The sequence below is a fragment of the Symsagittifera roscoffensis genome, chromosome 5, assembly GCF_963678635.1.
Source record: "Symsagittifera roscoffensis chromosome 5, txSymRosc1.1, whole genome shotgun sequence".
NCBI classification, from domain to species: Eukaryota; Metazoa; Xenacoelomorpha; order Acoela; family Convolutidae; genus Symsagittifera; species Symsagittifera roscoffensis.
In genome coordinates, this window is record NC_087066.1 from 1,017,630 (window position 1) to 1,042,047 (window position 24,418).

Below are 24,418 nucleotides of genomic sequence, written 5' to 3' on the forward strand. Positions count from 1 at the left end.
TCAGTTGAATGTTACTCGGTTTCTTGTCAATCTCCATCTTGTTTTTTTTGTGCGGCTTTTGGAATCTTTTTTTGTCGTGCTCGTATAGTTTGATAAGTGTGGATTTCTGGGTCTATTGATTAAAATCTCTTATAAGTGAGTTTTGGAGATATACTCTTTTAGAGTTTTAATAATTCACCCTTCGAGGCTATAAAATTTAACCTGATTTTTATGCGTTCTGTAATTGAAGTAGTTGGAATCTTGAAATGGAGTTTTCTCCCTTTCAAGTTTCAAAATTTTAGTACAGTTTTTTCGATGCTGTTAAGTTGAATGATTTCTGTTGTTTAATAGATGTTTTTTTTGTTCTCGCTAGGGAAGTTAAGCTTTGTATTTTCGTTCAATTTTTTTGGAACTCAATCAGTTGTTGTTATTTGTGGTGAGTTTAATCCATTCTCTGAATCGGGTAATGGGATCTGCAAGGAAACGTTTTGTTGCTTTATGATCCCTGTACCTGGTGATTTACTGTACAAAGTCTGATGCATATCTTACATTTTAAAGCAAAATGGCATACCGACGATTTCAGGCTGTAATTTCACTGGGAATTGGTTTCAGTTGAATATTACTCGGTTTCTTGGCAATCTTTTTCTATCTTGTTTTTTGTGCAGCTTTTGGACGCTTTTTTGTTGTGCTCGTATAATTTGATAAGTGTGGATTTCTGGGTCGATTGATTAAAATCTCTTTAAAATGAGTTTTGACGATACACTCTTTAGATTTTGAATTTTTCACCCTGCAAGCCTATCAATTTTAACCTGATTTTTATGCGTTCTGTAATCGAGGTCGTTTGAATCATGAAATGGATATTTCTCCCTTTCAAGTTTCAAAATTTTAGTACAGTTTTTCGATGCTGTTCAGTTGAATGATTTCTGTTGTTTAGTAGATGTTTTTTTGTCCTCGGTAGGGAAATTAAGCTTCGCATTTTCGTTCCATTTTTTGAACTGAATCAGTTATTGTTATTTGTGGTGAGTTTAATCCATTCTCTGAATCGGGTATTGGGATCTGCAAGGAAACGTTTTGTTGCTTTATGATCCCTGTACCGGGTGATTTACTGTACTAAGTCTGATGCATATACTACAATTTAAAGCAAAATGGCATACCGGCGATTTCAGGCTGTACTTTCACAAATCTTTTCTAAAGCGTCTGGGAATTGGTTTCAGTTGAATGTTACTCGGTTTCTTGTCAATCTTCACCTTGTTATTTGTACCGCTTTTAGAGTCTCCTTTGTTTTGCTCGTATAATTTGATAAGTGTGGATTTCTGGGTCTATTGATTAAAATCTCTTAAAAGTGAGTTTTGGAGATATACTCTTTTAGAGTTTTAATATTTCACCCTTGAAGCCTATAAAATTTAACTTGATTTTTATGCGTTCTGCAATTGAAGTAGTTGGAATCTTGAAATGGAGTTTTCTCCCTTTCAAGTTTCAAAATTTTAGTACAGTTTTTTCGATGCTGTTCAGTTGAATGATTTCTGTTGTTTAATAGATGTTTTTTTTGTTCTCGCTAGGGAAGTTAAGCTTTGCATTTTCGTTCAATTTTTTTGGAACTCAATCAGTTGTTGTTATTTGTGGTGAGTTTAATCCATTCTCTGAATCGGGTAATGGGATCTGCAAGGAAATGTTTTGTTGCTTTATGATCCCTGTATCTGGTGATTTACTTTACAAAGTCTGATGCATATCTTACATTTTAAAGCAAAATGGCATACCGACGATTTCAGGCTGTAATTTCACTGGGAATTGGTTTCAGTTGAATGTTACTCGGTTTCTTGTCAATCTCCATCTTGTTTTTTTGTGCGGCTTTTGGAATCTTTTTTTGTCGTGCTCGTTTAGTTTGATAAGTGTGGATTTCTGGGTCTATTGATTAAAATCTCTTATAAGTGAGTTTTGGAGATATACTCTTTTAGAGTTTTAATAATTCACCCTTCGAGGCTATAAAATTTAACCTGATTTTTATGCGTTCTGTAATTGAAGTAGTTGGAATCTTGAAATGGAGTTTTCTCCCTTTCAAGTTTCAAAATTTTAGTACAGTTTTTTCGATGCTGTTCAGTTGAATGATTTCTGTTGTTTAATAGATGTTTTTTTGTTCTCGCTAGGGAAGTTAAGCTTTGTATTTTCGTTCAATTTTTTTGGAACTCAATCAGTTGTTGTTATTTGTGGTGAGTTTAATCCATTCTCTGAATCGGGTAATGGGATCTGCAAGGAAACGTTTTGTTGCTTTATGATCCCTGTACCTGGTGATTTACTGTACAAAGTCTGATGCATATCTTACATTTTAAAGCAAAATGGCATACCGACGATTTCAGGCTGTAATTTCACTGGGAATTGGTTTCAGTTGAATGTTACTCGGTTTCTTGTCAATCTCCATCTTGTTTTTTTATGCGGCTTTTGGAATCTTTTTTTTTGTCGTGCTCGTATAGTTTGATAAGTGTGGATTTCTGGGTCTATTGATTAAAATCTCTTATAAGTGAGTTTTGGAGATATACTATTTTAGAGTTTTGATAATTCACCCTTCGAGGCTATAAAATTTAACCTGATTTTTATGCGTTCTGTAATTGAAGTAGTTGGAATCTTGAAATGGAGTTTTCTCCCTTTCAAGTTTCAAAATTTTAGTACAGTTTTTCCGATGCTGTTCAGTTGAATGATTTCTGTTGTTTAATAGATGTTTTTTTTTGTTCTCGCTAGGGAAGTTAAGGTTTGCATTTTCGTTCAATTTTTTTGGAACTCAATCAGTTGTTGTTATTTGTGGTGAGTTTAATCCATTCTCTGAATCGGGTAATGGGATCTGCAAGGAAACGTTTTGTTGCTTTATGATCCCTGTACCTGGTGATTTACTGTACAAAGTCTGATGCATATCTTACATTTTAAAGCAAAATGGCATACCGACGATTTCAGGCTGTAATTTCACTGGGAATTGGTTTCAGTTGAATGTTACTCGGTTTCTTGTTAATCTCCATCTTGTTTTTTTGTGCGGCTTTTGGAATCTTTTTTTTGTCGTGCTCGTATAGTTTGATAAGTGTGGATTTCTGGGTCTATTGATTAAAATCTCTTATAAGTGAGTTTTGGAGATATACTATTTTAGAGTTTTAATAATTCACCCTTCAAGCCTATAAAATTTAACCTGATTTTTATGCGTTCTGTAATTGAAGTAGTTGGAATCTTGAAATGGAGTTTTCTCCCTTTCAAGTTTCAAAATTTTAGTACAGTTTTTTCGATGCTGTTCAGTTGAATGATTTCTGTTGTTTAATAGATGTTTTTTTTGTTCTCGCTAGGGAAGTTAAGCTTTGCATTTTCGTTCAATTTTTTTGGAACTCAATCAGTTGTTGTTATTTGTGGTGAGTTTAATCCATTCTCTGAATCGGGTAATGGGATCTGCAAGGAAACGTTTTGTTGCTTTATGATCCCTGTACCTGGTGATTTACTGTACAAAGTCTGATGCATATCTTACATTTTAAAGCAAAATGGCATACCGACGATTTCAGGCTGTAATTTCACTGGGAATTGGTTTCAGTTGAATGTTACTCGGTTTCTTGTCAATCTCCATCTTGTTTTTTTGTGCGGCTTTTGGAATCTTTTTTTGTCGTGCTCGTATAGTTTGATAAGTGTGGATTTCTGGGTCTATTGATTAAAATCTCTTATAAGTGAGTTTTGGAGATATACTATTTTAGAGTTTTAATAATTCACCCTTCAAGCCTATAAAATTTAACCTGATTTTTATGCGTTCTGTAATTGAAGTAGTTGGAATCTTGAAATGGAGTTTTCTCCCTTTCAAGTTTCAAAATTTTAGTACAGTTTTTTCGATGCTGTTCAGATGAATGATTTCTGTTGTTCAATGGATATTTTTTTGTTTTCGCTAGGGAAATTAAGCTCTACAGTTTCGTTCAATTTTTTTGCAACTGAATCAGTTGTTGTTATTTGTGGTGAGTTTAATCCATTCTCTGAATCGGGTAATGGGATCTGCAAGGAAACTTTTTGTTGCTTTTTGATCACTGTACCTGGTGATTTACTTTACAAAGTCTAATGCATATACTACAATTTAAAGCATAATGACGTACCGGCGATTACAGGCTGTACTTTCCAAAAATAATTTCCAAAGTTTCTAGGAATTGGTTTCAGTTGAATTCTACTCGGTTTCTTGTCAATCTTTTTCTATCTTGTTTTTTGTGCAGCTTTTGGACTCTTTTTTTGTTGTGCTCTTATAATTTGATAAGTGTGGATTTCTGGGTCGATTGGTTAAAATCTTTTTAAAGTGATTTTTGACGATACACTCTTTAGATTTTGGATATTTCACCCTGCAAGCCTATCAATTTTAACCTGATTTTTATGCGTTCTGTAATCGAGGTCGTTTGAATCATGAAATGGATATTTCTCCCTTTCAAGTTTCAAAATTTTAGTACAGTTTTTCGATGCTGTTCAGTTGAATGATTTCTGTTGTTTAGTAGATGTTTTTTTTGTCCTCGCTAGGGAAATTAAGCTTCGCAATTTCGTTCAATTTTTCGAACTGAATCAGTTGTTGTTATTTGTGGTGAGTTTAATCCATTCTCTGAATCGGGTAATGGGATCTGCAAGGAAATGTTTTGTTGCTTTATGATCCCTGTACCCGGTGATTTACTGCACAAAGTCTGATGCATATACTACAATTTAAAGCAAAATGGCATACCGGCGATTTCAGGCTGTACTTTCACAAATCTTTTCTAAAGCGTCTGGGAATTGGTTTCAGTTGAATGTTACTCGGTTTCTTGTCAATCTTCATCTTGTTTTTTGTGCGGCTTTTAGAATCTCCTTTGTTTTGGTCGTATAATTTGATAACTGTGGATTTCTGGGTCTATTGATTAAAATCTCTTAAAAGTGAGTTTTGGAGATATACTCATTAGAGTTTTAATATTTCACCCTTCAAGCTTATAAAATTTAACCTGATTTTTATGAGTTCTGTAATTGAAGTCGTTGGAATCATGAAATGGATATTTCTCCGTTTCAAGTTTAAAAATTTTAGTTGAGTTTTTTCGATGCTGTTCAGTTGAATGATTTCTGTTGTTTAATAGATGTTTTTTGTCCTCGCTAGGGAAATTAAGCTTCGCATTTTCGTTCAATTTTTCGGAACTGAATCAGTTGTTGTTATTTGTGATGAGTTTAATCCATTCTCTGAATCTGGTAATGGGATCTGCAAGGAAACGTTTTTTTGATTTATGATCTCTGTACTTGGTGATTTACTGTACAAAGTCTGATGCATATACTACAATTTAAAGCAAAATAGCATACCGGCGATTTCAGGCTGTACTTTCACAAGTCTTTTCTAAAGCTTCTGGGAATTGGTTACAGTTGAATATTACTCGGTTTCTTGTCAATCTTTTTCTATCTTGTTTTTTGTGCAGCTTTTGGACTCTTTTTTTGTTGTGCTCGTATAACTTGATAAGTGTGGATTTTTGGGTCTATTTATTAAAGTCTCTTAAAAGTGAGTTTTGGAGATATACTCTTTTAGAATTTTAATATTTCACCCTTCAAGCCTATAAAATTTAACCCGATTTTTATGCGTTCTGTAATTGAAGTCGTTAAATCTTGAAATGGAGATTTCTGCCTTTCAAGTTTCAAAATTTTAGTACAGTTTTTACGATGCTGTTCAGTTGAATGATTTTTGTTGTTTAAAAGATGTTTTTTTTGTTCTCGCTAGGGAAGTTAAGCTTTGCATTTTCGTTCAATTTTTTTGGAACTCAATCAGTTGTTGTTATTTGTGGTGAGTTTAATCCATTCTCTGAATCGGGTAATGGGATCTGCAAGGAAACGTTTTGTTGCTTTATGATCCCTGTACCTGGTGATTTACTGTACAAAGTCTGATGCATATCTTACATTTTAAAGCAAAATGGCATACCGACGATTTCAGGCTGTAATTTCACTGGGAATTGGTTTCAGTTGAATGTTACTCGGTTTCTTGTCAATCTCCATCTTGTTTTTTTGTGCGGCTTTTGGAATCTTTTTTTTTGTCGTGCTCGTATAGTTTGATAAGTGTGGATTTCTGGGTCTATTGATTAAAATGTCTTATAAGTGAGTTTTGGAGATATACTATTTTAGAGTTTTAATAATTCGCCCTTCAAGCCTATAAAATTTAACCTGATTTTTATGCGTTCTGTAATTGAAGTAGTTGGAATCTTGAAATGGAGTTTTCTCCCTTTCAAGTTTCAAAATTTTAGTACAGTTTTTTCGATGCTGTTCAGTTGAATGATTTCTGTTGTTTAATAGATGTTTTTTTTGTTCTCGCTAGGGAAGTTAAGCTTTGCATTTTCGTTCAATTTTTTTGGAACTCAATCAGTTGTTGTTATTTGTGGTGAGTTTAATCCATTCTCTGAATCGGGTAATGGGATCTGCAAGGAAACGTTTTGTTGCTTTATGATCCCTGTACCTGGTGATTTACTGTACAAAGTCTGATGCATATCTTACATTTTAAAGCAAAATGGCATACCGACGATTTCAGGCTGTAATTTCACTGGGAATTGGTTTCAGTTGAATGTTACTCGGTTTCTTGTCAATCTCCATCTTGTTTTTTTGTGCGGCTTTTGGAATCTTTTTTTTTGTCGTGCTCGTATAGTTTGATAAGTGTGGATTTCTGGGTCTATTGATTAAAATCTCTTATAAGTGAGTTTTGGAGATATACTATTTTAGAGTTTTAATAATTCACCCTTCAAGCCTATAAAATTTAACCTGATTTTTATGCGTTCTGTAATTGAAGTAGTTGGAATCTTGAAATGGAGTTTTCTCCCTTTCAAGTTTCAAAATTTTAGTACAGTTTTTTCGATGCTGTTCAGATGAATGATTTCTGTTGTTCAATGGATATTTTTTTGTTTTCGCTAGGGAAATTAAGCTCTACAGTTTCGTTCAATTTTTTTGCAACTGAATCAGTTGTTGTTATTTGTGGTGAGTTTAATCCATTCTCTGAATCGGGTAATGGGATCTGCAAGGAAACTTTTTGTTGCTTTTTGATCACTGTACCTGGTGATTTACTTTACAAAGTCTAATGCATATACTACAATTTAAAGCATAATGACGTACCGGCGATTACAGGCTGTACTTTCCAAAAATAATTTCCAAAGTTTCTAGGAATTGGTTTCAGTTGAATTCTACTCGGTTTCTTGTCAATCTTTTTCTATCTTGTTTTTTGTGCAGCTTTTGGACTCTTTTTTTGTTGTGCTCTTATAATTTGATAAGTGTGGATTTCTGGGTCGATTGGTTAAAATCTTTTTAAAGTGATTTTTGACGATACACTCTTTAGATTTTGGATATTTCACCCTGCAAGCCTATCAATTTTAACCTGATTTTTATGCGTTCTGTAATCGAGGTCGTTTGAATCATGAAATGGATATTTCTCCCTTTCAAGTTTCAAAATTTTAGTACAGTTTTTCGATGCTGTTCAGTTGAATGATTTCTGTTGTTTAGTAGATGTTTTTTTTTGTCCTCGCTAGGGAAATTAAGCTTCGCAATTTCGTTCAATTTTTCGAACTGAATCAGTTGTTGTTATTTGTGGTGAGTTTAATCCATTCTCTGAATCGGGTAATGGGATCTGCAAGGAAATGTTTTGTTGCTTTATGATCCCTGTACCCGGTGATTTACTGCACAAAGTCTGATGCATATACTACAATTTAAAGCAAAATGGCATACCGGCGATTTCAGGCTGTACTTTCACAAATCTTTTCTAAAGCGTCTGGGAATTGGTTTCAGTTGAATGTTACTCGGTTTCTTGTCAATCTTCATCTTGTTTTTTGTGCGGCTTTTAGAATCTCCTTTGTTTTGGTCGTATAATTTGATAACTGTGGATTTCTGGGTCTATTGATTAAAATCTCTTAAAAGTGAGTTTTGGAGATATACTCATTAGAGTTTTAATATTTCACCCTTCAAGCTTATAAAATTTAACCTGATTTTTATGAGTTCTGTAATTGAAGTCGTTGGAATCATGAAATGGATATTTCTCCGTTTCAAGTTTAAAAATTTTAGTTGAGTTTTTTCGATGCTGTTCAGTTGAATGATTTCTGTTGTTTAATAGATGTTTTTTGTCCTCGCTAGGGAAATTAAGCTTCGCATTTTCGTTCAATTTTTCGGAACTGAATCAGTTGTTGTTATTTGTGATGAGTTTAATCCATTCTCTGAATCTGGTAATGGGATCTGCAAGGAAACGTTTTTTTGATTTATGATCTCTGTACTTGGTGATTTACTGTACAAAGTCTGATGCATATACTACAATTTAAAGCAAAATAGCATACCGGCGATTTCAGGCTGTACTTTCACAAGTCTTTTCTAAAGCTTCTGGGAATTGGTTACAGTTGAATATTACTCGGTTTCTTGTCAATCTTTTTCTATCTTGTTTTTTGTGCAGCTTTTGGACTCTTTTTTTGTTGTGCTCGTATAACTTGATAAGTGTGGATTTTTGGGTCTATTTATTAAAGTCTCTTAAAAGTGAGTTTTGGAGATATATTCTTTTAGAATTTTAATATTTCACCCTTCAAGCCTATAAAATTTAACCCGATTTTTATGCGTTCTGTAATTGAAGTCGTTAAATCTTGAAATGGAGATTTCTGCCTTTCAAGTTTCAAAATTTTAGTACAGTTTTTACGATGCTGTTCAGTTGAATGATTTTTGTTGTTTAAAAGATGTTTTTTTGTTCTCGCTAGGGAAATTAAGCTTTGCATTTTCGTTCAATTTTTTTGGAACTAAATCAGTTGTTGTTTTTTGTGGTGAGTTTAATCCATTCTCTGAATCGGGTAATGGGATCTGCAAGGAAACGTTTTGTTGCTTTATGATCCCTGTACCTGGTGATTTACTGTACTAAATCTGATGCATATACTACAATATAAAGCAAAATGGCATACCGGCGATTTCAGGCTGTACTTTCACAAGTCTTTTCTAAAGCTTCTGGGAATTGGTTTCAGTTGAATGTTACTCGGTTTCTTGTCAATCTCCATCTTGTTTTTTGTGCGGCTTTTGGAATCTTTTTTGTTGTGCTCGTATAATTTGATAAGTGTAGGTTTCTGGGTCGATTGAATAAAATCTCTTAAAAGTGAGTTTTGGAGATATACTCTTTTAGAGTTTTAATATTTCACCCTTCAACCCTATATTTTTTAACCTGATTCTTATGCGTTCTTTAATTGAAGTCGTTTGAATCAGGAATTGGTTATTTCTCCGTTTCAAGTTTCAAAATTTTAGCACACATTTTTCGATTGTGTTCAGTTGAATATTTTCTGTTGTATAATGGACGTTTTTTGTTCTCGCTAGGGAGTTTAAGCTTCGTATTTTCCTTCAATTTTTTTGGAACTGAATCAGTTGTTGTTATTTGTGGTGAGTTTAATCCATTCTCTGAATCGGGTAATGGGATCTGCAATGAAACGTTTTGTTGCTTTATGATCCCTGTACCTGATGATTTACTGTACAAAGTCTGATGCATATACTACAATTTAAAGTAAAATGGCAAACCGGCGATTACAGGCTGTACTTTCCACAAATCTTTTCTAAAGCTTCTAAGATTTGGTTTCAGTTGAATGTTACTCGGTTTCTTATCAGTCTTTTTGTACCTTGTTTTTTGTGCATCTTTTGACGTCTTCTTTTTGTGCTCGTATATTCTGATAAGTGTAGATTTCTGGGTCGATTGATTAAAATCTCTTAAAAGTGAGTTTTGGAGATATACTCTTTTAGAGTTTTAATATTTCACCCTTCGAGCCCATAATTTTTAACCTGATTTTTATGCGTTCTGTAATTGAAGTCGCTTGAATCAGGAAATGGTTATTTCTCCGTTTCAAGTTCCAAAGTTTAAGTACAATTTTTTCGATTGCGTTCAGTTGAATATTTTCTGTTGTATAATAGACGTTTTTCGTTCTTGCTAATGAAATTAAGCTTCGCATTTTCCTTCAATTTTTTGGAACTGAATCAGTTGTTGTTATTTGTGGTGAATTTAATCCATTCTCTGAATCGGGTAATGGAATCTGCTAGGAAACGTTTTGTTGCTTTATGATCCCTGTACCTGGTGATTTACTGTACAAAGTCTGATGCATATACTTCAATATAAAGCAAGATGGCATACCGGGGATTTCAGGCTGTTTTTCCCTCAAATCTTTTCCAAAGCTTCTGGGATTTGGTTTCAGTTTAATGTTACTCCATTTCTTGTCAATCTCCATTTTGTTTTTTGTGCGGCTTTTGGAATCTTTTTTGTTGTGCTCGTATAGTTTGATAAGTGTGGATTTCTGGGTCTATTGATAAAAATCGCTTAAAAGTGAGTTTTGGAGATATACTCTTTTAGAGTTTTAATATTTCACCCTTCAAGCCTATAAAATTTAACCTGATTTTTATGCGTTCTGTAATTGAAGTAGTTGGAATCTTGAAATAGAGTTTTCTCCCTTTCAAGTTTAAAAATTTTAGTACAGTTTTTTCGATGCTGTTCAGTTGAATGATTTCTGTTGTTTAATAGATTTTTTTTTTGTTCTCGCTAGGGAAATTAAGCATTGCATTTTCGTTCAATTTTTTTGCAATTGAATCAGTTGTTGTTATTTGTGGTGAGTTTAATCCATTCTCTGAATCGGGTAATGAGATCTGCTAGGAAACGTTTTGTTGCTTTATGATCCCTGTACCTGGTGATTTACTGTGCAAAGTCTGATGCATATACTTCAATATAAAGCAAGATGGCATACCGGCGATTTCAGGCTGTACTTTCCTGAAATCTTTTCCAAAGCTTCTGGGATTTGGTTTCAGTTGAATATTACTCTGTTTCTTGTCAATCTTCATCTTGTTTTTTGTGCGGCTTTTAGAATCTTTTTTGTTGTGCTCGTATAGTTTGATAAGTATGGATTTCTGGGTCTATTGATTAAAATCTCTTATAAGTGAGTTTTGGAGATATACGCTTTTAGAGTTTTAATAATTCACCCTTCAAGCCTATAAAATTTAACCTGATTTTTATGCGTTCTGTAATTGAAGTAGTTGGAATCTTGAAATAGAGTTTTCTCCCTTTCAAGTTTAAAAATTTTAGTACAGTTTTTTTCGATGCTGTTCAGTTGAATGATTTCTGTTGTTTAATAGATTTTTTTTTGTTCTCGCTAGGGAAATTAAGCTTTGCATTTTCGTTCAATTTTTTTGCAACTGAATCAGTTGATGTTATTTGTGGTGAGTTTAATCCATTCTCTGAATCGGGTAATGAGATCTGCAAGGAAACGTTTTGTTGCTTTATGATCCCTGTACCTGGTGATTTACTGTGCAAAGTCTGATGCATATACTTCAATATAAAGCAAGATGGCATACCGGCGATTTCAGGCTGTACTTTTCTGAAATCTTTTCCAAAGCTTCTGGGATTTGGTTTCAGTTGAATGTTACTCTGTTTCTTGTCAATCTCCATCTTGTTTTTTGTGCGGCTTTTGGAATCTTTTTGTTGTGCTCGTATAGTTTGATAAGTATGGATTTCTGCGTCTATTGATTAAAATCTCTTAAAAGTGAGTTTTGGAGATATACTCTTTTAGAGTTTTAATGTTTCACCCTTCAAGCCTATAAAATTTAACCTGATTTTTATGCGTTCTGTAATTGAAGTAGTTGGAATCTTGAAATGGAGATTTCTGCCTTTCAAGTTTCAAAATTTTAGTACAGTTTTTTCGATGCTGTACAGTTGAATGATTTCTGTTGTTTAAAAGATGTTTTTTTCTCGCTAGGGAAATTAAGCTTTGCATTTTCGTTCAATTTTTTTGGAACTGAATCAGTTGTTGTTAATTGTGGTGAGTTTAATCCGTTCTCTGAATCGGGTAATGGGATCTGCAAGGAAACGTTTTGTTGCTTTATGATCCCTGTACCTGGTGATTTACTGTACAAAGTCTGATGCATATACTACAATTTAAAGCAAAATGGCATACCGGCGATTTCAGGCTGTACTTTCACAAGTCTTTTCTAAAGCTTCTGTGAATTGGTTTCAGTTGAATGTTACTCGGTTTCTTGTCAATCTCCATCTTGTTTTTTGTGCGGCTTTTGGAATCTTTTTTGTTGTGCTCGTATAATTTGATAAGTGTATGTTACTGGGTCGATTGATTAAAATCTCTTAAAAGTGAGTTTTGGAGATATACTCTTTTTGAGTTTTAATATTTCACCCTTCAAGCCTATAATTTTTAACCTGATTTTTATGCGTTCCTTAATTGAAGTCGTTTGAATCAGGAAATGGTTATTTCTCCGTTTCAAGTTTCAAAATTTTAGTACAAATTTTTTGATTGTGTTCAGTTGAATATTTTCTGTTGTATAATGGACGTTTTTTGTTCTCGCTAAGGAATTTAAGCTTCGCATTTTCCTTCAATTTTTTTTGGAACTGAATCAGTTGTTGTTATTTGTGGTGAGTTTAATCCATTCTCTGAATCGGGTAATGGGATCTGCAATGAAACGTTTTGTTGCTTTATGATTCCTGTACCTGATGATTTACTGTACAAAGTCTGATGCATATACTACAATTTAAAGCAAAATGGCATACTGGCGATTACAGGCTGTACTTTCCACAAATCTTTTCTAAAGCTTCTAAGATTTGGTTTCAGTTGAATGTTACTCGGTTTCTTATCAGTCTTTTTGTACCTTGTTTTTTGTGCATCTTTTGGACTCTTTTTTTGTTGTGCTCGTATAATTTGATAAGTGTGGATTTTTGGGTCTATTTTTTAAAGTCTCTTAAAAGTGAGTTTTGGAGATATACTCTTTTAGAATTTTAATGTTTCACCCTTCAAGCCTATAAAATTTAACCTGATTTTTATGCGTTCTGTAATTGAAGTAGTTGGAATCTTGAAATGGAGATTTCTGCCTTTCAAGTTTCAAAATTTTAGTACAGTTTTTTCGATGCTGTACAGTTGAATGATTTCTGTTGTTTAAAAGATGTTTTTTTTGTTCTCGCTAGGGAAATTAAGCTTTGCATTTCCGTTCAATTTTTTTGGAACTGAATCAGTTGTTGTTAATTGTGGTGAGTTTAATCCGTTCTCTGAATCGGGTAATGGGATCTGCAAGGAAACGTTTTGTTGCTTTATGATCCCTGTACCTGGTGATTTACTGTACAAAGTCTGATGCATATACTACAATTTAAAGCAAAATGGCATACCGGCGATTTCAGGCTGTACTTTCACAAGTCTTTTCTAAAGCTTCTGGGAATTGGTTTCAGTTGAATGTTACTCGGTTTCTTGTCAATCTCCATCTTGTTTTTTGTGCGGCTTTTGGAATCTTTTTTGTTGTGCTCGTATAATTTGATAAGTGTATGTTACTGGGTCGATTGATTAAAATCTCTTAAAAGTGAGTTTTGGAGATATACTCTTTTAGAGTTTTAATATTTCACCCTTCAAGCCTATAATTTTTAACCTGATTTTTATGCGTTCTTTAATTGAAGTCGTTTGAATCAGGAATTGGTTATTTCTCCGTTTCAAGTTTCAAAATTTTAGTACAAATTTTTTGATTGTGTTCAGTTGAATATTTTCTGTTGTATAATGGACGTTTTTTGTTCTCGCTAAGGAATTTAAGCTTCGCATTTTCCTTCAATTTTTTTTTGGAACTGAATCAGTTGTTGTTATTTGTGGTGAGTTTAATCCATTCTCTGAATCGGGTAATGGGATCTGCAATGAAACGTTTTGTTGCTTTATGATCCCTGTACCTGATGATTTACTGTACAAAGTCTGATGCATATACTACAATTTAAAGCAAAATGGCATACTGGCGATTACAGGCTGTACTTTCCACAAATCTTTTCTAAAGCTTCTAAGATTTGGTTTCAGTTGAATGTTACTCGGTTTCTTATCAGTCTTTTTGTACCTTGTTTCTTGTGCATCTTTTGGAATCTTCTTATTTTGAAAATATAGTACTCAGAGTTTCAATATTTCACCCTGCATGTCTATCTTTTTTGGTCTGTTTTAAGTACGTTCTGTAATTTTTGAATCAGAAAACGGTAGATTTCTGTTGTAGTTTTGAAAAGTTTGGTACAGATTTTCGGATTCCGTTCAGTTGAAGGCTTTCTGTTGTATAACACGTATGTTCTTTGTCATGTGGTGTTATTCGTGATGAAAATAGTTCATTCTCTGAATCAGGTAATGGGATCTGAACGCCAATGTTTGTTGCTTTCTGATTCCTGTAAGCATTGTGATTTACTGTACAGAGTCTGATGCAGATACTTGAATTTAAAGCAAAATGGCATAAATGGCGATTCCAGGCGGTTTTTATCCACAAATCTCAGATTGCGTCTTTCGACGACCGAAAAATGTGTGTGAGTGTGTGTCTGTGTTTTGAGGGCGGAGGGAACTTATTAACTTTTCAAAAGTCTCCAGTCTTTTTGATTTTTTTTCAGCTTAAAAGGTTTCTGCCTAGGTATTTTTGGCTTTGTTACCGCTTTTGTAAATTATTATACGATGCTAATTTCTTATTCTATTGTCTTGGCATGTTTTTGTTTCAAAACTAGTCTTATTGATTTTCATAAATCTAGTTTTTTGAAATTTTCGATTTTTTTGAAGTTTTTTTTGTGTTGTATCACAAGTGTTGCGAAGCTCAGCTTCGCCTCTGTGTACAACTGTGATAATAAGAACGTAATTTGCTAATTTTTTTAATGAAACATGGAATCGAAATAGTATAGAACTTTTCAAAAATATATAATTTACACGCAAGTTATTGTCCAAATTCAATTACTTTCGCTCGTCTAATTTGCATGCTGTCTAAATTCCTAAAGCGGTTACCAATTTGGGTTAATTAACGCGAGATCTGTTTAATTGTCGCCTAAACGGCGAGATAATCGAGTTCAGAAATATATTCAAAATTGGTTGAGGCAAGCTTTTTGCTTTATGTTACAAAATGTGTAAAATATCACTTTACTTAACTGTGCGTGTGGGGAAAGATTATTAAAAAGATTTATCGAAAAATCTTACCGAATATTTATTATGCCACTTTAACCTTTATGGCATTCAATAGTTAAGATTTTTGCTCAAAATGGGTTTCAATTTTTTAAAAAATATTTTTTGTTTTTTGAACTTGTTTTCCGCAAGTAGAAGATCATTCCAGACAGCATGTTGAACTTTTTCAGTGTTGCTAATGGTTTTTTGAAGTTTTTTGCTTTTTATTGGAATTAGTTTCTTTCTTTTACTGTCTGCTCTCTTGTAATGCGATTTTTATGTAGTATCTCAAGTAATGCGAAGCTCCGCTTTGCCTGTGTTAAAATTCACTCATTATTCTATTCCATTCCTTGTTTGTTGCGAGTGATGCAAGGCTCAGCTTTGAGTTCGTGTTATAATTGGTTTTGCTTTTTATTCTGTTTTTTGTGCTGTTGTTTTTAGGGCTTACTTTTGAAAACAGTTAAATTTAGGTGATAATCATAAAAGTTCGTGCATCTTTTCTTGCATAGTTAAGGATGCTTCAAGATCATATATGAATGATAAACGAACTGAATTTTCATGAACTGAAGTAATGAATGAAGTGAGTATTCCAGGGTTGCATAAAAATCTGATGTATATTCTCGATTGATTTAAATCCGATTTTTTTTTATTTTGCCTTGTTTTTTTTTTCGATTTTTATTGGAAGCGTTTTTGTTTCAAGAACCAATTAATTTACGCAAAATTACTGATTTAGCATTCGAAAGAAGAACACAAGTTACCCATATTTTTCTATTCAGAGTCATTTTCTGAGACTGGAATGGATAAATCCGAAAGTGCTGAAAAACTTTTCCAGTTAAAAGTATGCTATTAAGAACGAATTACGAAACAAATGTAAATACTGCAAGCTGGGTTGTATATTTACCGTGGCACTTGGCAGCATAACACAAGGGTTGATTTTTTTGATGTTTATTCTACGATTAAAATCCGATTTAAATCATCGATTTAAATCAAGTTGATTTTAATCATGCAACCCTGGAGTATTCGGATATAGGTCTTGGTGATTTTTGTTTGTTTTTTTTCAGGAGAAAGTTTGTTCACGCTCAATTTTGACTTTTCGAGTTTTGATTTTTGATTTCTTTCAAATTCCTTTCATTGCTTTTGTTAAAAGGAAGGCAAATTCGACTATCGGATAGCAAAATTGTGAAGTTCACGAAAAACGTGATCGAATTCTAGTTTCGAAAATGCATTTTAGTTATTAGATTTCCCAGCGAAATACATTTTACATAGTGATCAAGTTTTCTCAAATTGGGTTTATTTTATCAAAAGTAGCAGCAATCATAAATTGTTTCTGAAATTCCAAGAGCTTTATGCGCTTACAATTTTATTCTTTAAAATTTGAAATAAAAAACAAATCAGTTTTGTTTTCTGTTTCCTTGCGTTGATCACTCTTTTCCAACTGTCATTCATATACGACACCTTTTTTGGCCATTCACGTTGATGCGCAGTTGCGAGGAAGAAAATGCGTCGATATGATTGCGGCATTGGTGTTTTAGAGTGGCCCTGACTCGTACAGAAGGGGGCCAGATGGCTCAGCAGCAGTAGACATTCGAACTAGCGCTGGCTCCTCGGGAACAACTGCACCACCAGTCATCGCACACAATTCTACTTCTGCTATCGAAGACAGCAAAAGGTGAAGCATCGTCTAACTAGAAGTTAGATTCTAATGTCGACACCGCTCACACCTTTTAAGAAGACTGTTTTGTTAGTTGATTGTCCCTACATTAAAGAACAATGTCAGTTTTTATGTATTTATTTGTGGTCAATATTCAGTTGTTATATCCTCACATTTCGATTGCCATTCTCATACAAGACACAGGGGTTGATTGTGATCTAAAACGCAAACTTAAATCCCTAGAGACGAACAAAATGTTTCTTTCTTGGTGCTTGGTCAATTCCTAACCAATCAATCGGTATACAATAATGTGTGTGAGAAAGAGGGCTGGATCCGGCTTCAGTAGCAGCTGCGTTCGTTTCGTTTGACGTTAATTCTAGCTGTGTCTTTGTCTGAGAGTGATAAGTAATTGACAGAGAGAAGGAGAGTCTTTTCAGGTTTGTTGGGGGAGACGGGGGCAGGGGAAATAGTGAAGCACACCTGCTGTCTAGTGGGGATGGGGGAGGGGGAGAGAAGAAGGCGAGGAAGTCGAATGCAGTCGTCCAGTCACAGAGAGGGGGCAGTGGGGGGTCGAGGAGTCAGGTGCATGGGGAGAGTGTAGCAAACCAACAAATACAGCAGCTGTCAACCAACAAGGCACTGCACACTAATGGGGGCACACACGATCAGCCAACATCAGCTGTGAACAGCAGCAGCACTGTCTATCCGCAACTACAGCAGAGATACCATGTGAGAACACACCACCATGTTATGTTCAACCTGCACACCACACAGTCTTTTTCTTAAAGTATGTATAGAAGAATCAAGTCATTATATGTTGCCTTTTCATCCAGTTTTTAAAAGCTTAAAGAAAAAAGTGGTCATCATAAACAATTGTTGAATTTGAAAGAGCTTTAATGTGATATATAGTCTTCAAAATTCGGAGTTGAAAAACGTTCACACATTTTAAACCAACTTTTTTTGGGTTCCTCGAGTTCTTGGATCTACTTAACAATCCGCCATGTGGTATCTACTAAAGAATTGCCGCCACTCTAAATGAAACCAGTAAATTAACACGAGAGCGTTCTTTTAATAATTCGAATTTTGCTGCATTCTGATTGGTCGAAAATTCTGATTGGTCGGAGGTAATTGTTAAGTAGATCCGAGTTCTATGAAACTTTTCTGACCATTGTATTGAAAACATCCGTTTCGTCAACATAAATACTGTGAGAAACTAATATAGTGTGAACACGGTAAAGACATTATCTTGGTCACCTGTTTTTCGTTTGATGAAAAGATATTGAAAACGTTCTACCTCATTTTCTATTTCGAAGGTTAGTTTATTAAGAGTAATGAACGCAGTGAGTATTCTTATATAGGTTTTGCTGATTTTTTTTGTGTTGTTATTGTTGTTGCATTTTTGTTCGAGCTCAATTTTGATTTTTCGCGGTCTGACTTGTGATTTCTTTTAAAGTTCAGTGCATTTCTATTGTTAAAAGGAATGCAAACTCTACTATCGATCAGCAAAATTATAAAGGTCACGAAAAGCGATCGACTTCTAATTTCGAAATTGGAAATTAATTATCAGATATCCCAGTGAAATGAAAGTTTTGCCTGTTGATCCAGTTTTCTCATTTTGGGTTAATTTTAACAAAACGTTTCTTTATAAATTGTTCTACAAATTCAAAGAGCTTCATGGCCATCTATTTTTTTCTTCGGAATTCAAAATTTGAAGATTTTTGAAAAAAAAACAAGTCAGTTTTTGCTTCAGTTTCATTGCGGTCATTACTTTTTTTCTAACTGTCAGTTGGCTATTAGGAGTAATGAACGTAGTGAGGAGTCTTATATAGGTCTTGCTGATTTTTTTAGGATAGAGTCTTAAAATTTGTTTACACTCATTTTTGAATTTTCGCGGTTTGACTTGTGACTTTTTTCAAGTTCAGTGCATTTATATTGTTAAAAGGAAGTCAAAATCCTTTATCGAAGAGCAAAAATGTAAAGGTCACGAACACGTGATCGACTTCTAATTTCGAAATTGGAAATTAATTATTAGTTATCCCAGTGAAAAAAAAATTTGCCGATTGATCCAGTTTTCTCAAATTTGGTTAGTTTTAACAAAAAGTTTCCTTCATAAATTGTTCTACAAATTCAAAGAGCTTTAAGGTCGTTTGTTTGAAATTGAAAAATTGAAATTTTTATTTGAAAAAAAAACTAGTCCAGTTTTGCTGCAGTTTTGTTGGGGTCATTACTTTTTTTCAACTGTCATTTGACTATTAGGAGTAATGCACGCAGTGAGGACTTTTATATAGCTCTTGGTCTTGCTGGTTTTTTTTTTGTTTTTTTTTTTTCCAGGAAAAAGTCTTAAAATTTGTTTGCACTCTTTTTTGACTTTTCGCGGTTTGAATTGTGACTTTTTTAAGTTCAGTGCATTTTCATTGTCAAAAGAAATGCAAAATCTTTTATCGAACAGCAGAAGTGTAAAGGTCACGAAAACGTGACCGACTTCTTATTTCGAAATTCGAACTTAATTATTAGATATCCCAGTAAAAAAAAGTTTTGCCGATTGATCCAGTTTTCTCAAATTTGGTTAGTTGTAACAAAAAATTTCCTGCATAAATTGTTCTACAAATTCAAAGAGCTTCATGGCGATCTATTTTTTTCTTCGGAATTCAAATTTTGAAGATTTTTGAAAAAAAAACACTCCGTTTTTGCTTCAGTTTCATTGCGGTCATTAATTTTTTTCCAACTGTCAGTTGGCTATTATGAGTAATGAACGAAGTGAGGAGTCTTTTCATAGGTCTTGCTGTTTTCTTTTTTTTCAGGAAAAAGTCTTAAAACTTGCTTTCACTCATTTTCGACTTTTCGCGGTTTGGCTTGTGATTTTTTTTCAAGTTCAGTATATTTCCATTGTAAAAAGGAAGGCAAAATTTTTTATCGAACAGCGAAAACGTAAAGGTGTGATCGACTTCTCATTTCGAAAATGGAAGATAATTATCAGATATCCCAGTTGAATAAAAGTTTTGCCTATTTATCCGGCTTTCTCAAATGAGGTTAAATGTAATGAAAAGTTTTCTTCATAAATTGTTATACAAATTCAAAGAGCTTTAAGACCATCTTTTTTTTTCTTCGAAATTCGAAATCTTAAGTTTTTTGAAAAAAAAACTGGTCAATTTTTGCTGCAGTTTTGTTGGGGTCATTACTTTTTTCTAACTGTCAGTTGACTATTAGGAGTAATGAACGTAGTGAGGACTCTTATATAGGTCTTGATAGTTTTTTTTTCAGGAAAAAGTCTTAAAACTTGTTTACACTCTTTTTGACTTTTCGCGGTTTGAAATGTGACTTTTTTAAGTTCAGTGCATTTCTATTGTCAAAAGCTCTAAGGCCATCTGTTTTTTTTTGTTCAAAATCAAAAGTTCAATATATTTGAAAAACAAGTCGATTTTTTTTTCAGTTTCCTTGCGTTCATTACTCTTTTCTAAATGTCAGTTGGCTATATTTTCCTGGTGAGGCTCAAATTACAAGCTGTGAGATAGAAATGGTGCGAAAATTCACTTCTCTGTAGAGTTAAAACTGAACTGACTTTGAGGAATATTTTAGCTTCATCTAGTTCTTTCTTTAGAGAAATTTCGACGTTTTGACTAGCTTTTTTAGCAATACAATCTGTGAGATGGCAATGACCTGAGATAAAAATTAAAAAGTTTTTTGCAGAATTCTTGCGATCATTTATTCAGTAACCATTTTGGATGAAAAAGCACGATATATTTCGTTTTATTAAAAGCTAACGCGTGAGCTACAATTTATGTCCGCTGCGAAGTCTTTCCGAATTATTTTGAGAAAAGATATTGCGTCTTATCAATGCGTTATTAGACGAGCAAATATATCATTTTGTGTCAAGATATTTCCCTTATGATCGTTTTTGGTTCAGATAATAGGTTTTAGCAGGGCCTAGTAAATAAGACGACAAGCAAATTAGACGATTGTAAAAAAACCGAATGTAGACGATAATTCCTAGTGAATTTAGACGATAAGAACAGGGTCAAGAACAGGGAGTATGTTATCACAACCGATCAAAAGAATTTTTAAAATTTTTTATAAAAAATTGAATCGAAAAAGTTGAGCTTGAATTATTACCCTGGCAATAATCAAGGGTATTGCAGTCGGGCACTAGACTTTTTTCCCGTAGAGAACTTTGTCCACAGATTTCCGCATCCATGCAGTACACGACATGCATGCAGGCAGTATGTGCGTATATTTAGGCTCTTTGGTCTATTACTCCCCCGGTGCATCCTTATAAGTGTTTTTACAATAGATTCGCAGTTCAAATTTTTTAATCATATTTTTTTAGTTTTGAAATTTCTACTTTGTTGCTTCGGTTTATTTTTTGTCGACCTAGCTTCCGCTTCGTTTTTACTAACCAACTAAATCGTTTATTTGAATTTTATTTATTTTAAAGAGTAATGAACGCAGTGAAGACTTTTACCAAGACTTATTGAATGCACTTTTTGCGTGCAATTGAAATTCGTCTGCTGAAAGTAACGTAAATGGCCTCTCCAAATACGAACGTGGAAATGGCGCAAAAAAAACGAACAATTTCTTGTTCCGAAAGTGGAATATAATTTTTAGATTTCCGGAGGAATAAAAATGTTACCTGTTGATCCAGTTTTCTCAAGTTGGGTTAATGTTATCAAAAAAGCGCCAGTCATAAATCTTTCCAGAAATTCAAAGAGCTTAAAGGGCATCCATTTTTTCTTTGAAACTGGAAAGTTGATTTTTTTAAAATCAAATTCAGTGTTTTTTCTGTTTACCTGCGTTTATTACTCTTTTTTGATTGTCAGTTGGCGATGTTTTTTTTATTAAGTTGCTTTTAGTATTCTGATTCACCTCTGGTGTTTGTTTGTAAAATTTTTAACCTTGTAATCCTTAGTATTTCTTTGTTTCGTGTTTCTCGCTCAAAAACTTCGTTTTGCTCAAATGATTTCGGCCTAGATTTTATCTGCTTTCTATCTAATTTCGAGTCATTTCAAGGGAAACGTAATTTTTGTGCGCATCTCTGGATTGCTAAAAATGCTAATTATTTTAATAGAAATTATAGTCAAATTTTCGTGACCGGTCTCATATTGCGTCTTTCGACGACCGAAAAAATTGTGTGTTTTATAAGGGCGAAGGGAACTTTTTAACTTTTCAAAATTCTTCAGTCTTGTTTGATTTTTTTTCGGCTTAGATGGTTTCCGCCTAGGTATTTTTGGCTTTGTTACCGCTTGGTAAATTATGTTACGATGCTAATTTCACATACTGTTGTCTCTGCCTAATTTTGTTTCAAAACTAGCCTGATTCATTTTCATAGATTTAGTTTTTTTTTGACATTTTCGTTTTTTTTTTTCGATTTTTTTGTGTTGTATCGCAAGTGGTGCGAAACTCAGCTTCGCCCCTGTGTACAATGTGATATTAAGAACGTAATTTGCCAATATTTTTTACTGAAACATGGAATCGAAAGAATATAGAACATTTTTAAAATATATAATTCATACATCTGTGAAATTAAGAACCTGATTTGCGGCTTGACCGACGTTGTTCTCCAAAACAAAAGTCTGTGAACGATTTCCACGCAATTTGCACGCAAGTTATTGTCTAAATTCAGTTACTTTTCGATCGTCTATTTTTCTGTCTAACTTCCTAAAGCGGTTATCAATTTGGGTTAATTAACGCGAGACCTGTTTAATTTTTGCCTAAACGGCGAGATAACCGAATTCAGAAATATATTCAAAATTGTTTGGGGCAAGCTTTTTTGAAGTGATATGGTACAAGATGTGAAAAATATCACTTCACTTTACTAAGCGTGTGGGGGAAAGATTATCAAAAAAATCTCATCGAAAAATCTTACCGAATATTTATTATGCCATTTGAAATATATAATTCATACATCTGTGAAATTAAGAACCTGATTTGCGGCTTGACCGACGTTGTTTTCCAAAACAAAAGTCTGTGAACGATTTCCACGCAATTTGCACGCAAGTTATTGTCTAAATTCAGTTACTTTTCGATCGTCTATTTTTCTGTCTAACTTCCTAAAGCGGTTATCAATTTGGGTTAATTAACGCGAGACCTGTTTAATTTTTGCCTAAACGGCGAGATAACCGAATTCAGAAATATATTCAAAATTGTTTGGGGCAAGCTTTTTTAAAAGTGATATGGTACAAGATGTGAAAAATATCACTTCAATTTACTAAGCGTGTGGGGGAAAGATTATCAAAAAAAATCTCATCGAAAAATTTTACCGAATATTTATTATGCCATTTTAACCTTTATGGCATTCAATTGTTAAGATATTTGCTCAAAACTGGTTTCAATTTTGTTTCTATATAATTTTGCTTTTTTAAATGTATTTTCCGCAAATATAAGATCCTTCCAGACAACATGTTGGATGTTTTAAGTGTTGGTAATGGTTTTTTTCGACATTTTTAACATTTTTGGAAATAGTGCTTTTTTTACTGTCTGCTTTTTTGCAATGCGGTTTTTATTTAGTATCGAAAGTGGCGCGAAGCTCCGCTTTGCTTGTATAAAAAATTCACTGATTTTTCTATTTTCTTTCCTCGTTTGTTGCAACTGATGCAAGGCTCAGCTTTGACTTTGTGTTATAATTGATTTTGCTTTTTATTCTGTTTTTAGTGCTTTTGTTGTTGGTGCTTACTTTTTGAAAACAGTTAAGTTTAGATGATAATTATAAAAGTTCGTGCATCTATTCTTGCACAGTTAATGTTTGTTCAAAATCTTATATATGCGTGGATTAACGAACTGATTTTTAAGCACCAAAGACGAACTGAGCACCAATCATAAATCGTTCGTGAAATTCAAAGAGCCATCTAGTTTTTCTTGGAAGTTCGAAAGTGTTTAGTTTTATGTTTAGAGGTTTGACTTCGCGTTTGTTTTTAAGGTCATTCCAATTCACTTATGCATTCCATTGACAAAAATGCAAATCGCGCTAAAAACTTTGAATGAATTTTGGTTTCAAAAGTGGATTTCAAAGCGAAGTAAAAAGCTATTCAAATTTACTCTTTGAGAATAAAACAGGTATCCTAAAAATAAATGCTATTTGGTATTTGTAATTCTTTCTTGAGATACTTGGGAAACTTTTTGCACGTTTCGGAAGTTTTTTCGCAAAAATTTTTTTGTTATGTTTTCCTATTATTTTTTCTAAAACTTTTTAAACCATTGTTGCAAAAGTGGTCCCTATGGAAAAAGAAATCGGCTGCCCAGCTGTGTTCCTGCATATTCCGTTAGTATCTTTTCACCTTACCCGACGTTCTAATTCGGTTCTATTAACCATTTCAGTGGGTGGTATTTCCGACCCATTTTTGGAATGAGGATAAATCATATGAGGATCTCCTCTCTAGCTACTTTCTCAAAAACTACCCAGCAAAAAAACGGGTAGTAGTAACCTACCCAAATTAAGCGGCTCATCCCTTACTTAATTAGAGAAACCGTTATGGTTTTCGGTAAAATCCAATTTTTGAAAGTTTCGCAGTTCCTCTTGCATTAATACAACAGATTCTAAAAATATCAATCAGGTACCTCCAGCTTTCGCTGGGCGAGCCACTAGTGCTTTATTACGATACTGTCAATCATAAAAGAGGTTTGATAATGAAAGAGCTTACTTTCTGCTTCCTTGAGTCATTAACACTTTCCAACTCCGTTTGCTTTATTTGGACAGTTTAGCTCCCTTTTCTCACCTAAATGTAAATGATTCGAACACTCCCAACAAGTCGGAAAGAACTTTGAGCCGTTTCTGAATACTTCAAGAAAAACTCGTAAGAGGTCAGGTATGGTTTATATTTAAGCCCCATTATCACCCACAATATACTTCTAAAATTTTAACATCTTTTTAGCCATTATTATCCCTCATTTTATCATGCTTGTTCAGACA

The 24,418-nt window shown here is 33.6% G+C and overlaps 1 protein-coding gene across 2 annotated transcripts in view; it reads left to right on the forward strand.

Annotated features, from left to right (window-relative positions):
* Positions 1 to 24,418, forward strand: part of LOC134846939 (hornerin-like) — a 112,122-nt gene that overhangs the window by 72,084 nt on the left and 15,620 nt on the right. For both annotated transcript variants that reach the window (XM_063864380.1, XM_063864382.1), the window contains exons 3-4: positions 16,400 to 16,536; positions 16,956 to 17,247. In XM_063864380.1, coding sequence (XP_063720450.1) covers positions 16,400 to 16,536; positions 16,956 to 17,247 — 429 coding nt within the window. The remainder of the gene's footprint in view (positions 1 to 16,399; positions 16,537 to 16,955; positions 17,248 to 24,418) is intronic.